A 12253-nucleotide genomic window follows, 5' to 3' on the forward strand; every position below is an offset into this window, starting at 1 on the left:
CCGAGCCGAGAACCCCCGTTCATTGGTGTGAATGGTGGTTTGTAATCCCCGCTGTCGCCAATCCAAAACCCACAGCAGTGGGCCTTACGTCACCATTTGTCAGAGCTGCCAAAGACGGCGTCGCTGGCTGTTGCTTGCAAAGTTGCTTGCAAGATTGCCGTTTTCCGCGGTAATTGAGTAATTGTGCTGGGATCTTGAGGTTGGTATGGGGTAGGGCGAGTGTCATTGCTGATGAATTGTTAGATGTCTGGCATCTTTTTGTCAGCGCGCGCGGCTGTGTTTTTTTCTATCTTCTGTCTTCATGCTGTGCATGGATGAATCATGTCGCGCGCGGTATGCACTACCTACTGTTAGGTTGTTTTCGCTGGTTGCATCTGCATCCACATCCACATCCGAATACACGTATGTACAGTAATGTATGTACATGTTTGGAGATGCTGTGTGATCAGTTATCGACGTGTTCGCTTCTTCGCTCCAGCACGCAAAGGACGACGAGCGAACACACACGCGCAGCCCCCCCGTTCTAGTTCAGACAGTATTTTATTTATATAACGCGGGGCATTTCCTCTTTTTGCCCTTCTGTTCTTCCTCTCTATCTACACTCACACACACGCACTTTGCCGTTATATGTATCGTAGCCGACTCGGTCTGCCGACCTCGTCTGCCTTCTATACTCTGCCCCGTGTCTCGCCAACGCCGAAATCGAACTTTGCTACCCAGACCAGGAGGAGCCTGTCTCTTTCACACCGGTTGACGCCTGCCGGGTTTAATTTGAGGAACTTTGGGACGTCTCCTGCGGTAATGGTGAGTTCCATTGAATCTGGTGGTGGTGGTGGTGGTGGTGGTGGCGGTGGTGGCTGCAAACGAAAAGCGGGGAAAGGGGGGAGAAGATGAACTATGAAAGGCGAGATTGAGGAAAAGGGACCAAATTGACTGACGATAGCTGTGCTCAGGCTTCCAAGGATGAGAAAATCACCGACTGGGTCTACAAGGGGGACAAATCGGGCGAGTTTAAACGCCAGCAGAGCTCGTTCCGCAGCTTCATCTCGCGCGAGGCCGGCGCCGAGTTCCCCCCGGAAAAGGGCAGATACCACCTCTACGTCAGCTATGCCTGTCCCTGGGTAGGTGCTTTCCTTGTTCTCTGTGTTCTCTCTTTACTTGTGGAGGGACGAGATTTGGTCTTTTTCTCCACTTGATATGAAAAAGGGGGAGAAGATATAAAGCGGTAAAATGCAAAACAAAGTAACAAGGTTACTGACACACGTCCCAGGCCACGCGGACCCTAATTGCGCGGAAGCTCAAGGGCCTCGAAGACATCATCTCGTTCTCGGCAGTGCACTGGCACATGGGAGCTCAAGGCATGTCTCATCCATTTCTCTCTCTCTCTCCATCTCTATCTATCTCTCTCTCTCTATATATATATATATATATCTCAGGGACATCCTCTGACAACCCCACAGGATGGCGGTTCGCAACGGCCGAGGACAGCGACGCCGAGGGCGAGAACGTGATCCCGGACCCCGTCGAAGGCCACGCGGGCTTCACCCACATCCGCCAGATCTACTTCGCCGCCAACCCAGACTACCAGGGCCGCTTTACGGTGCCGGTGCTGTACGACAAGGCCAAGAAGACCATTGTCAACAACGAGAGCAGCGAGATTCTGCGCATGTTTGGCACCGAGGTAAGTCTCTCCCTGTGATAGAGAGGCAACAAGGGGGCGGGTCCTAACTTTTCCTTTTTTTAAGTTTGACGACCTCATCGACGAAAAGTACCGCGCCGTTGTGCTGTACCCGGCCGCGCTGCAAAAGGAGATTGATGAGGCCAACGAATGGCAGTACGACCTGATCAACAACGGCGTGTACAAGTCGGGCTTCGCCACCACGCAAGCCGCCTACGAGCGCAACGTCGTCGCCTTGTTTGGCGCTCTCGACCGCGCTGAGGCCCATCTCGCGGCGCAGACCGCCGGCCCGTACTGGTTCGGCAAGGACATTACCGAGGTGGATATTCGGCTGTGCGTCATCTGTCTCTCTATCTCTCTGTTCTCGTGCATTTTTCTGTGTTTTCTGTGTTTATCGCATGTGCGCTAATCCGTGGTTGCTGTTAGGTTTGTGACTATTATCCGATTTGACGTGAGTTGTTTTCTATCTAGTATGATTTTTCCCCCCCCCGTCTGACACCTTCTTGCCTCCCCCCGTCATTTGTTTGCCGTCGTACACATAAACACACACATGTTTGCATGTTGAACACACCACCCCCTTTTTCCTCTCCCCTGCCTTTCCAAACCCTACCCCTCAAAACTCACACACATCTAACAACACAAATAGCCCGTCTACGTACAGCACTTCAAGTGCAACCTGCGCGACATCCGGTCCGGCTACCCAGCTCTGCACGCGTGGATGCGCGAGCTGTACTGGCGCGTGCCGGCGTTCCGCGACACGGCCAACTTTTTGCACATCAAGAACCATTACACGCGCTCGCACACGCAGATCAACCCCTTTTCCATCACGCCGCTAGGCCCGCTGCCCGACGTGCTGCCGCTGGATGAAGAGGTGCCTGTTGTTAAGGCCACTGCTGCTGCGAAGGCGTAGGTGGAGACGGAAAGGTCTTTAGGTGAAGGGGGGGTGTTGACTTTTTGTTGGTAGATGGATTAGTGAACACCTGGTGTGAGGCTGCGCCGCCGTGTGCTTGTTGTTGTTTTTACCTTGTCGGTATCTGATATTGTCTAGGTTTGTATTTACAGCTTTCGGCCAATTTTTTTTGAGTGAATATACTAGGGATGTGCCGTGTTCCCTGTGTTCAGTTTAGTGTGTGTGTGGTTATGGGTGTAAGCTATATCACTTTGTGATAGATTTAGCTGTAGAAACCCCTCCTTGAGCAGACGAAATAGGTACATCACAACGTATTCCTTTTTTCTCTTCTTTTTTTTTCAACTCACCGCCGTACGCCAAATGGTGATGATGGGACAAGGACAGAAAAGTGAACAAATCAAGTGTTAGCCCAGTAGTCATATTACTTGGTGTGGCTCTCGGGGTTTAGGTATTTTTTTATATTCATCATCTACAGGTATCGTGTCTTCGTGACCATGCATCCACGTACATAATCCCTCGCACCAAGCCTCCGCATCAGTTCCACCAGAAACTCACACTAAAGCTCACGCTCAGCCCGCGGACGTAGTGCCACCAGCCCATGGGGATATAAAGCGTATCGCCCGGCTCGAGGATGCAGTCGAGGTAGGGCACGCGGGCAAAGTCCTCTCCCTCGTCACCACCCCTCCCTTGCACATCACTACCCCTCCCTTGCACATCACCACCATCATCCCAGCCCTCGACGACACCAACATCCACAGCGCTCGTGTTAGCCATGTCGACACCGCCCTCACACCCCCGAGCACGCATGCGGCGCGCGCCCTCATGCGCGCCGTACAGCCGCACGTACTTGCGGCCGACGACCTGCGCGAGCAGGTTGTGGTACGGATCCGTGTGCAGCGGCGTGATGGTGCCGGCAGGGCCGAGCCACGCGTTGAGCTGCGGCGCGTCGAGCTCGGGCTGCGGGTCGAGCGACGGGTGGTGTGGCGGTGCCGTGTAGCAGAGGTCGGGCACGACGATGTCGGCGCGCAGCTGCGGCAGCTGCGTGAACAGCTGGTGCTGGGCGAGGTAGCCCGTCTTTTTTTTCTCGTTGCGGGTGACGATGTACTCGCGTAGAAACTCGCCAAAGGGGATGACGCGCTGGCCCCAGCCGTCGTCAACATAGCTGCGGCCGACCTCGACGGGCACGAGGCGCCGCCCGCCAAAGGTGCGCGACAGCAGGTAGGCCGGCTTATGCCACGGGTGTGTCGTGCGCGCCGGCCACTCGTCGGTCAGGCCTGAGATGACTAGCGGGGACGGCCCGCGGCCCGTCTCCGTCGGCCGGCTCAGGTACGTCTGGAAGGCCTCGAGAGACATGGCGGTGGCGCGCGGCACGGGACACTTGACGGGCGGCGTGAACGGCTCGGCCTGGGAGAACGAGAGAATGTTCGTCCAGGGGCTATCAGACAGCATCCGTCTCCCCTTCTTGGATGGCCTCTCACTAAAAAATTCGGGGTCTAAGCTAGGAGACGGTGGCAGCTGGGTGCGGCCGAGCAGCTCAAAAGCGCTGTCGATCCAAGGGCGGCCGCGGGCGTCGCCAGCGGCGCCGGCGAACACGAGGGCGCGGTCCAGGACGGCAACCATATCATCCAAAGTCGCATCGTCGTAACTTGGCACCAGTGCTGGCTCTGGCTCTTCGGCGGCAGCAGCATGCGGCCAGTCGAGGAGATACAGGCAGGCAAACTTGAGGATGCTGGCGTCGGTGTAAAGCTGGCGCCAGCAGGCGGGCAGGTCCTTGAAGGGGAACGCATAGAACTTGGCGTACGCGGCAGCCACGACATCGTCGAGCCGGCCGAGCACCGACTCCTTTTCGAGACGTCCTGCCGCGGTACTGTCTCTGTTGCCGCCGTCGCGATAGAGCCTCGCAAGCCTCAGGGCCTGGCGCTGGAGTAGTTGCACTAGGGGCTCGCCGCACCCGTCGAGGCTTGTGAGGACTGCTGCTTTGTAGTTTGCGATTTCGCCTTGGTGCTGGCCTTTGCCAGCGGCCAGCGTTGCAGCACACTCGGCGCCGATCGCATCTGCCGCCGACAGGCATTGCGCCCGCAGCTGCGCCATGTCGATTTGGCGTTGTGGTTTGGTGGTTTTGCCTTCCCGCCGTGAGTGACTCGAGTCCAAGTCCAAGGTACCTTGTACAGATATCGTCCCTTTTACTTTCCCTTCGTCTTCTAGACTCCGAGCCATAATTACCTAACTTGGCCTGTGTGCTACTGCCCAGCCCTGACTGTCGACTTGGTAGTGGGTATTTGCGAGACTCGTTGTTTTTGCAGTTAAAAATGCATTCAGAAGGAGCTCGGCTAGACAGTACATCTCATGGCTAATAAATGTTGTTGTGAGAGGAAGAAAATGGAGGTGCAGGGTTTTCTGGGTGCGGTGGGTGTGGCGGTATCCATCCATACAGTACAGCGCATGCTCGCCAAATTACAGCACACCCTTGTCCCTCCCATAGCGGGAGATGCTTGCACGGGCGGCCCGGCCCGGCCTACCTAGGTCCCGGGGCCGCCGCCCGACTACTGCCGCCCGTCAAGAAATCCGCAAAAGAGGAGTAAATCTATTTACACAGTAGTAGACTCTGGGTTTATGCATTCCTGCTTGGAGCGACGAGCAATAACGGTGGCGCATCTCCGCGAATCCGACTTCTTCCGTCGTCCGCTCTAGGAATTCGCTGCGCGCACGAGAAGACTCGGTATGCAGGCGACACGATATCTTCAGCTTCCCGCTCCCTTTCCGAATAAATCGTCCATCTTTGTAATCCCCTGCTGCCATTAGACTCCCTGCCCTGCCAATTGACGGCATTTTTCAAGTCAAGAGGCAGGTAAATATACTACATCTCAAACGTATAGTTATATATATATATATGGATTATGGATTCTAGAAGCGGGCTATTCCAAGCAAGGAGATACGGACTGCTTTCAATCTCCGAGTCCGACAACCTCGCTCATTCTGGCGGCTTTTGGGCCCACACAAAATGTATCGGCAGGTACGCATGAATACTCTTGTCGTCGGCGGCGACCTTGACGGCCTTGACGAGCTCCTGGATGTCTGTCCTGTCGAGCCCGGCCTCGACAAACGGCCGCGCCGCCACGGCCGTGACCCACTCCATGAACACCTCGTGGAAGTAGCCGCCGACCATGCGCAGGCGCGGGTCGCGCGGCCAGTCGCCGAGCGGTAGGTGGAAGACCTTGCGCTGCACGTTGACGAAGCCGATGCGCTCGAGGTCCGCCGGCAGGCTCCCGACCGAGTCGACCTGGAACCCGTAGAGCTTGAGCAGCACCTCGACGCAGAGCGAGTAGAACTCGGCCGGCGCGTAGTCGGCCGGTAGCGGCGTCTCGTCCGACCCCGGCTGCGGATATATCTCCTGCGTCTCGACCCAGCCGCCAGGCCGGAGGTTTCTAGAGACACACACAAAGAAGAGTCAGAAGCCGATGCCATGAAGCCAAGTGATGAAATAGTATTGGCTTCTGGGACTTACTCGAATATCCTGCTAAACAGCGTGTGGTTGTCCTTGATGACACTGCCTACGAAGCGGAGGTGGGCAAAGTCAAAGTTACGATCCTGCACCCATTCGTCCTCAATGTCGTCGACAATGAACTCGACGTTGGGAGGCAGCCAGAGCGGTTGAATCGGGGACAGGTCCACCCCGATGACTTTGGCACTGGGGAATTTCTCGCCGACTAGATAGATAGCAAGACGGTCAATGTCAGCCAGCCAGCCTCTTTTCTCGCCCAGATCTCTCTCAAGGTCCCTCCTCGCCCTGGGAACCTACCTTCTATAGCCCAATCGCCGAACCCAGTCCCCAGGTCGATTATCTTCTGGGGCAGGTTTCCGATTGGCGCGAGGTAGAGTTTGCCCTCCAACATCTCCTTCATCATGGCGTGTCGTAGACTTTCCCTCTTGTATTCGTCCTCATCGTTTGGAATTGGGTATCGTCCGTATCTAAAAACATGGTATCGTCTTTTGTGTAGGTAGTCGACATTGTCTTTTCTTTAGCACATGGCGCTCACATTTGGGGGGGGGTTCAACAGACACGGACACAAACACACACACACACACACACACACACACACACATACACACACACATACACACACACATGGCAGGAATCTGAGTCAGACAAAACAGGCACACACACACACCTTCCATATTCCCATATGTGCTCATTTACGCTTGAGGAAATAGATCCGAAGGTCGACTCGGCAAGGCTTGGCGCATAGTCCGAGGTCACCTCTCTCTGCTCTGGCGGCAAGCCATCCTGAGACGCCCCGTCGGCGCCAGCCTCTGGATCCACCCAGCCCTCCATACCAAGAAACGAGAACGTGTACGGTGACGGTAGGGGACGGCAGACCAAGCTCTTCTTATTGTGGGGCAGCACGATATCCAGCCAAGGGGATAACAAAACCAGAGAGCCAAAGCAAGTGCAACATTGTCAGGCTCGGCACGGCCAGAGGGTTATGTCGCCGCAAGGCCAGAACATCAAAGCCTAGAAGCCCGTGTTATAAGGTTTTCAAACAGATATAGGCTGCCCGGTCCCGGCGGTTGGTGATCGGCTCGCCGGTGAGTATCGAGGGCGGGCGCTTGTTCGTTTGAGCGTGGTCGCGAGAGGATGGCACATGGGGAGCAGGGCGGGCCGGGTGCGGGATATCGTGGATTTATATAGGAGAGGAGCTAGTTGGCGGAGCCTGGGACTTATTGTATCGTCGACCGGCCAGGTGCTACAGGGCCGTTGTTTCGCAGCGCGGCAGAGAGGAGGTATGTACTGTACCGTCAGCCAGGAGCGGGGATTGGGGCTCTGTGTTGATCGACACGGTTAGGGTGAGAGCTAAGCCGAGCGCGAGAACAGCAGCGACGAGGCAGCGGAGGCAAAACCGGGGCCGGGAGGGACGGTGGGCTATGGGATGGTGGCTGGAGGCCTGGTAGCAAAATCAGCAGCTCCTGGGAGCCTGAGACGGATCTGGGTCATGGTCCCAAGCCAACCAGGCCGAGGCGGGAGAGGGGAGTGAGACCGGCACCGCTGCCGGCCAGAGAGAAGCGAACCAAATACCGCATGTACAGTACAGCAGTGTACAGACAGTACGCTGTTCCCGGCGTGACCTCTGGGGAGAGCTCTCCCCACCTGGCTCCCTGTCTCACTACCCACCTTGCTTAGCTCCAAATCCAGAGGCGGAGATCCGTAGAAGCGGGATCGACGGCAGCTCAAGCTGCAGCATAGCGAGCGAGGTGCAGTACGTGAGCCCACGGAAGGGGAGGGGGGGAGCGGTGGATGTGGACGGTGGACGAGGAACCAATCAGGGGCCTGTCGTTACTGGGATGGTGGGCAGGCGGGCATGGGTGGTTGCATTGAGGGGGGGTGGGAGGGGAACGCCATTTCTGCATCTCGACCCTCTGCTGGGAATGGCAACAAGAGCCGTGCGTGTGTGTGAGTCCAGCGAGGCGGAAACGCTGGAGGCGGCCGCCGCTGGGCTCTGATCCAACGGCATGGCAGGTCGGCAGCACAGGTCAGGGCAGGCGGGCGATCGGATCGGATCCTCGTCCCCAGGAATCTCGACAGACTGCATCTCCGACTGACGACTGCCCTGCGTTGGAGATGCGTGCGCTGCGTGCACATCATCCACCTGGGTACCTTACCACTGTTTCGGTACTGCGTACGGAGTTGGGCCCAACGAGAGCTGCGCGCGCGGGCATCGTATTGCATCGCATCGTCAACAGCCCTCGGCGCTGCACGCCATCTGTCAGCAGCACAGCACATCGCCGTTGGGGCTTCCATCTCAGCACCCGAGGCTCCATTCTCATCTTTGGCGTAGCGTAGCGCGTTGAAGGTCTAGTAAAGAGATGATAGGTACCGGAGTGGCAGGCTATTGACCAACTGGCACGCAGTGGAACCTCCCGATCTTTCTCGTTCATCTGTCGCAGTTCCTACACAAGGGACAGGGCTGGTGCGCAGCCTGCCGTGTCTATTGTGCCCCTCGCCCAATTGAACGAACGACACCGAATCGAGCCCAATCCAAGCCACAGAGCCTCAGCGATGAGTCTGCCTGCCTGCCCCCGAGAACACGAACCTGAAACCAAGGCAGATGCAGACATCGCTTAGAAATCACACCCGCTAGCCACGAAAGAAAAGACAAACAAGCGGTCAGGCGAGCAGCTCCATAGTCCGGTCTCGCGGCGGAAGAGGGCCTCGTCGGGTGTCAGTGAAGAGAGATGGAAGCTGCAAAGAGTCGGTCACCTTTTTGCAAGCATGACGAGACACTTAGGTCACGAAAGCCCCGCCAGCGTTCCCTCACAGACTAACGGCAGCCGCCACTACCCCACCCGACAGCTGGTGCCGGCTTAACATCGGAACATCAGTGGACGTCAAAAGATGTCACCTGGCAGACTGCCCAGTGCGAGGCATGTGCGGGCGCGCAACAGTTACTGTGTTCTGTGCACCGTGGATCGTGCACCCGTCCGGCGCCAACCGTAGCAGCTAGCCCCCCCGCTATCCAATCCATGCACTAACAGCCAAAGTCGCGTCTTGCCAATGGACCGCGTCGTGCTCTGCTGGACTAAGAGCAAAAGTCTAGGTTGATAAACACGACTCCACTGTTGGACACTCGCTTCTACGTCCACCACAACCCGCTGTCTCGCAGTTAGGGATAATCCACCTGGTTCGCGATAGTAAAACGGCCTTGGATTTCAAACATTGGCAACCATTTTGTCTTTTCGAACCTTAATTCCCAATCGACCGCGTGTTGTTGACTTGCAGCGCGCTGCGGGGTATTCGCGTCGTTGTCACCTAATATCCGTACCTACCTTGCTTTCCAGCTCGCACGGAACAGCCTTTGGCATACCCATCTCGCTCTCGCCTGCCTCTCATGAATCGGCCGGATCACGCCCAAGACGCGTTCGCATCTTCGTAGCCATGCATCTCCCGCGCTCGCTCATCTCCAAGCTCTATCTGCACCTGCAGAACACGCGCCATCCGCTGTCGCCGCCCGTTCTTGTCCTGGTCGCCCTCGAGCCCGACGCTCTCTGTGCCTGCCGCATCCTCACGCGTCTGTTCAAGCATGACTACATCCCCCACAAGATCCAGCCCGTTGCTGGGTATGCCGACCTCGAGCGCGTGGGGAGGGAGCTGGTGAGCCCCATGATGGAGACGCGTGGCGGCGCCGGCGGCGTTGTCGTGTGTCTGGGTGTGGGTGGCATGGCCGACCTGGGCACTATCCTGGGGCTCGAGCCCGAGGGCGACGACAACACCTTCGCCGGAGTCGAAGTCTGGGTCGCCGATTCCCACCGTCCGTGGAACCTTGGCAACGTCTTTGGCGGATTCCCCCTCGAGCCCGAGACCGAAGAGGCCACCACCTTTGCGACCCGCTCTCCGCCCGGTGTTAAGGGTGGCCGCATTGACGGCACCTACAAGCCTGGGAAAGGCGGGATAATGGTGTTGGACGACGGTGATATTGAGGACGAGTTATCCAAGGAGAAAGACGCGTATCTCGCCTTGGTCGACATGCCTGAGGTCGAGGACGACGGGGAGGATCTAGGCGAAAGTGAAGACGACAGCGATAACGACGACGATATCATAGATGCGACGCCGCGAGCAGGCCAGAAGCGCAAGTCCTGGTCAGACCTGGACGACGAGGATAGCGAGGACGACGACCGGCCCACTCAACGGAGGCGGAGTAACTCGGTGCGCCACGCGTGTAACCAGTTCTTGTTCTTCATGCATCCTGACTAACGTGCTTCTAGTCGAGCCCCCTACCAGACTCTCCCCGGCGTCCCCAACAGCGCGGTCTCCAGATCCTGAGAGACGACGCCGTCTTTTCTTCCAGCGACCCAGCAGACCCTCCAACTGCAGCCCAGCCGCCGAGGATATCAGCCAAGACGCTGAGGCGCAGGCTCTTGCGGCTACGGCGCAAGAACGAGGATATCCTACGAAGCTACTATAGGCTGGGCACTTCGTACTCGGAGCCCATCTCTTCAATGATGTACTCCCTCGCATCAGAACTCGGCCGGGAAGACAACGATCTTCTCTGGCTGACAATCATTGGCGTCACTTCCATGGAACTGTACGGCCGCTCGTCCGCAGGTGTTGCCGTGACGGTCCGGAGCTCAGATTTCCGGCCTACCTCTGGTTGGCTCGGGTTGCGAGGCGCGAGGATACGTCAACTCTTACGAGACGAGGTCCGGCGATTGAACCCCCCGGACATCGGCGGGAAGGTCTTGCCAGAAGCCACGGGCATCATTCCCACGACGGCACGTAGCCCTGAAGACACGAGCATTCGTCTGTCTCCAGAGCCCAAGTTCCTCCTCATCAGACACTGGAGTCTCTACGACAGCATGCTTCACTCGCCGTACCTCTTTTCTCGGCTCAAAACCTGGAGCGAGACGGGCCTGAAGCGCTTGCACAAGCTGCTGGCCAAGATGGGCGTCAGTCTGGTCCAGTGCAAGCAGAGTTACGCCCACATGGACATGGTGTTGAAGCGGGAGCTCCGCACAAAGCTTCTCAAGTATGCATCGCTGTATAACCTTGACGAGCTGGTACCCACAATAGACACCGATGGCAAAGACCGCGGCGGCGCTAAAGATGGCTGGGGATTCGTCCGCAGCTGGGGGTGGCGAGCAACACTGAGTGCACAAGACGTTGGCGTGGTGATTGGTGCTCTCCTGGAAGTTGGCAAAAGCACTTCTGTCCCCGAGGCTGCTCCTGGGGGCCCATCACAGGAGCTGCTTGATGACGGCGACCACACACCGCAGAGTGAAGAATGGCTCCCCAGATTCTGGGATGCCTACGACGCGCTGGAAGAGTGAGAATATCCGCCCCTGAATCACACCCCCCCTCCATTCACTAACAGCTATCAGTATCGAATCGCTCAAGGCCGGCCTCCCTACCGCGCAGTTTCTTCACAAAGCCATATTCACCACGGGCACCACGATTCTCAAGAAGAAGCAGATCTCCCACCTGCGCGCCTTCCGAATGTGTGTCGTCAAGGATTCAGCCGATGCCGCGCTATTCAACCATCCGGGGGCCTTGACCAAACTAGCTCTCTGGATCGGCGAGGCGCTGGCTGAGCAAGAAAAGGACACCACTGGAAAGCTTGCTCATGGCGGCCGCGGTACGCCGCTGGTAGTGGCCAGCCTGGATGAGAAGCGCGGCGTATACGTAGTAGTTGGCACCGGCGGCGGTGGCGGCCCCGACACCGTGTCTGTCGACCGCGAATCGACCAAGAAGAAGGCCGAAGCCAAGGCGGCCAAGGCGCGGGCGCGAGACGAGCAGCGGCGCAACAAGGAGAAGATCCGCGCCGAGAAGAAGGCGGCGAGAGCGGATAACGGCGACGAGGGCGAGACGGAAAGCGAAGAATCCGACGTCTCGTCGGACTCGGACTCGTCGGATGACGACGCCGAAGACGACGACGCCTCGCGGGAACGCGGCTACGGCTTGAACAGGTTCGGCACGGCGTTCCAGGACGTCGTGGGCGAGACGAGAGCTCGTGTGCGCATCGACAGCTTCGAGCACTGCGTCGTCGAGGTCAAGAAGGAGGACCTCGGCGGGTTCCTCGAGAGTCTGAGTATGAAGGCTGTTGTGGGCTGAACGGGCAGTTTCATGATGATGACGAGGATGGAAAAGGGGTCATGGTTGGTCTCTTTTTAGGGTG

General features: G+C 57.6%; 4 protein-coding genes across 4 annotated transcripts; 2 read left to right on the plus strand and 2 right to left on the minus strand.

The window, feature by feature from the left end:
- Window positions 1–427: 427 nt before the first annotated feature.
- Window positions 428–3018, plus strand: B0T26DRAFT_313755 (glutathione S-transferase). The gene is made up of 7 exons (XM_060434338.1): window positions 428–804; window positions 954–1121; window positions 1271–1358; window positions 1461–1681; window positions 1746–2011; window positions 2105–2129; window positions 2325–3018. The coding sequence occupies exons 1-7, from the start codon at window positions 628–630 to the stop codon at window positions 2586–2588; spliced, it is 1209 nt and encodes a 402-aa protein (XP_060296915.1). The 5' UTR covers window positions 428–627; the 3' UTR covers window positions 2589–3018.
- Window positions 3010–4679, minus strand: B0T26DRAFT_676327 (uncharacterized protein; the record flags this gene model as incomplete). The annotated part of the gene is made up of 2 exons (XM_060439965.1): window positions 3010–3024; window positions 3144–4679. The coding sequence occupies 2 exons, from the start codon at window positions 4677–4679 to the stop codon at window positions 3010–3012; spliced, it is 1551 nt and encodes a 516-aa protein (XP_060296916.1).
- Window positions 4680–5182: 503 nt separating this feature from the next.
- B0T26DRAFT_314177 (S-adenosyl-L-methionine-dependent methyltransferase) lies at window positions 5183–7127 on the minus strand. The gene is made up of 4 exons (XM_060434340.1): window positions 6758–7127; window positions 6388–6575; window positions 6094–6295; window positions 5183–6013 (listed from the first exon to the last, which is right to left on the minus strand). The coding sequence occupies exons 1-4, from the start codon at window positions 6919–6921 to the stop codon at window positions 5560–5562; spliced, it is 1008 nt and encodes a 335-aa protein (XP_060296917.1). The 5' UTR covers window positions 6922–7127; the 3' UTR covers window positions 5183–5559.
- A 2392-nt stretch (window positions 7128–9519) lies between these two features.
- B0T26DRAFT_741188 (CDC45 family) lies at window positions 9520–12189 on the plus strand (the record flags this gene model as incomplete). The annotated part of the gene is made up of 3 exons (XM_060443937.1): window positions 9520–10287; window positions 10347–11404; window positions 11460–12189. The coding sequence occupies 3 exons, from the start codon at window positions 9520–9522 to the stop codon at window positions 12187–12189; spliced, it is 2556 nt and encodes an 851-aa protein (XP_060296918.1).
- Between the last annotated feature and the right edge of the window lie 64 nt (window positions 12190–12253).

This window comes from Lasiosphaeria miniovina, assembly GCF_030549165.1.
Source record: "Lasiosphaeria miniovina strain SMH2392-1A chromosome Unknown B0T26scaffold_4, whole genome shotgun sequence".
Lineage (NCBI taxonomy): Eukaryota > Fungi > Ascomycota > Sordariomycetes > Sordariales > Lasiosphaeriaceae > Lasiosphaeria > Lasiosphaeria miniovina.

What these genes read in the sequence shown, in the direction of transcription:
- B0T26DRAFT_313755 (XM_060434338.1), top strand. Translation starts at nt 628, where the DNA reads ATGTATCGTAGCCGACTCGGTCTGCCGACCTCGTCTGCCTTCTATACT. An exon ending in GGACGTCTCCTGCGGTAATG is followed by an intron (nt 805 to 953) that starts GTGAGTTCCATT and finishes AGCTGTGCTCAG; the next exon opens with GCTTCCAAGGATGAGAAAAT. An exon ending in TGACTATTATCCGATTTGAC is followed by an intron (nt 2,130 to 2,324) that starts GTGAGTTGTTTT and finishes CAACACAAATAG; the next exon opens with CCCGTCTACGTACAGCACTT.
- B0T26DRAFT_314177 (XM_060434340.1), bottom strand. Translation starts at nt 6,921, where the DNA reads ATGGAGGGCTGGGTGGATCCAGAGGCTGGCGCCGACGGGGCGTCTCAG. An exon ending in CACATATGGGAATATGGAAG is followed by an intron (nt 6,576 to 6,757) that starts GTGTGTGTGTGT and finishes CCTACACAAAAG; the next exon opens with ACGATACCATGTTTTTAGAT. An exon ending in CGGCGATTGGGCTATAGAAG is followed by an intron (nt 6,296 to 6,387) that starts GTAGGTTCCCAG and finishes CTATCTATCTAG; the next exon opens with TCGGCGAGAAATTCCCCAGT.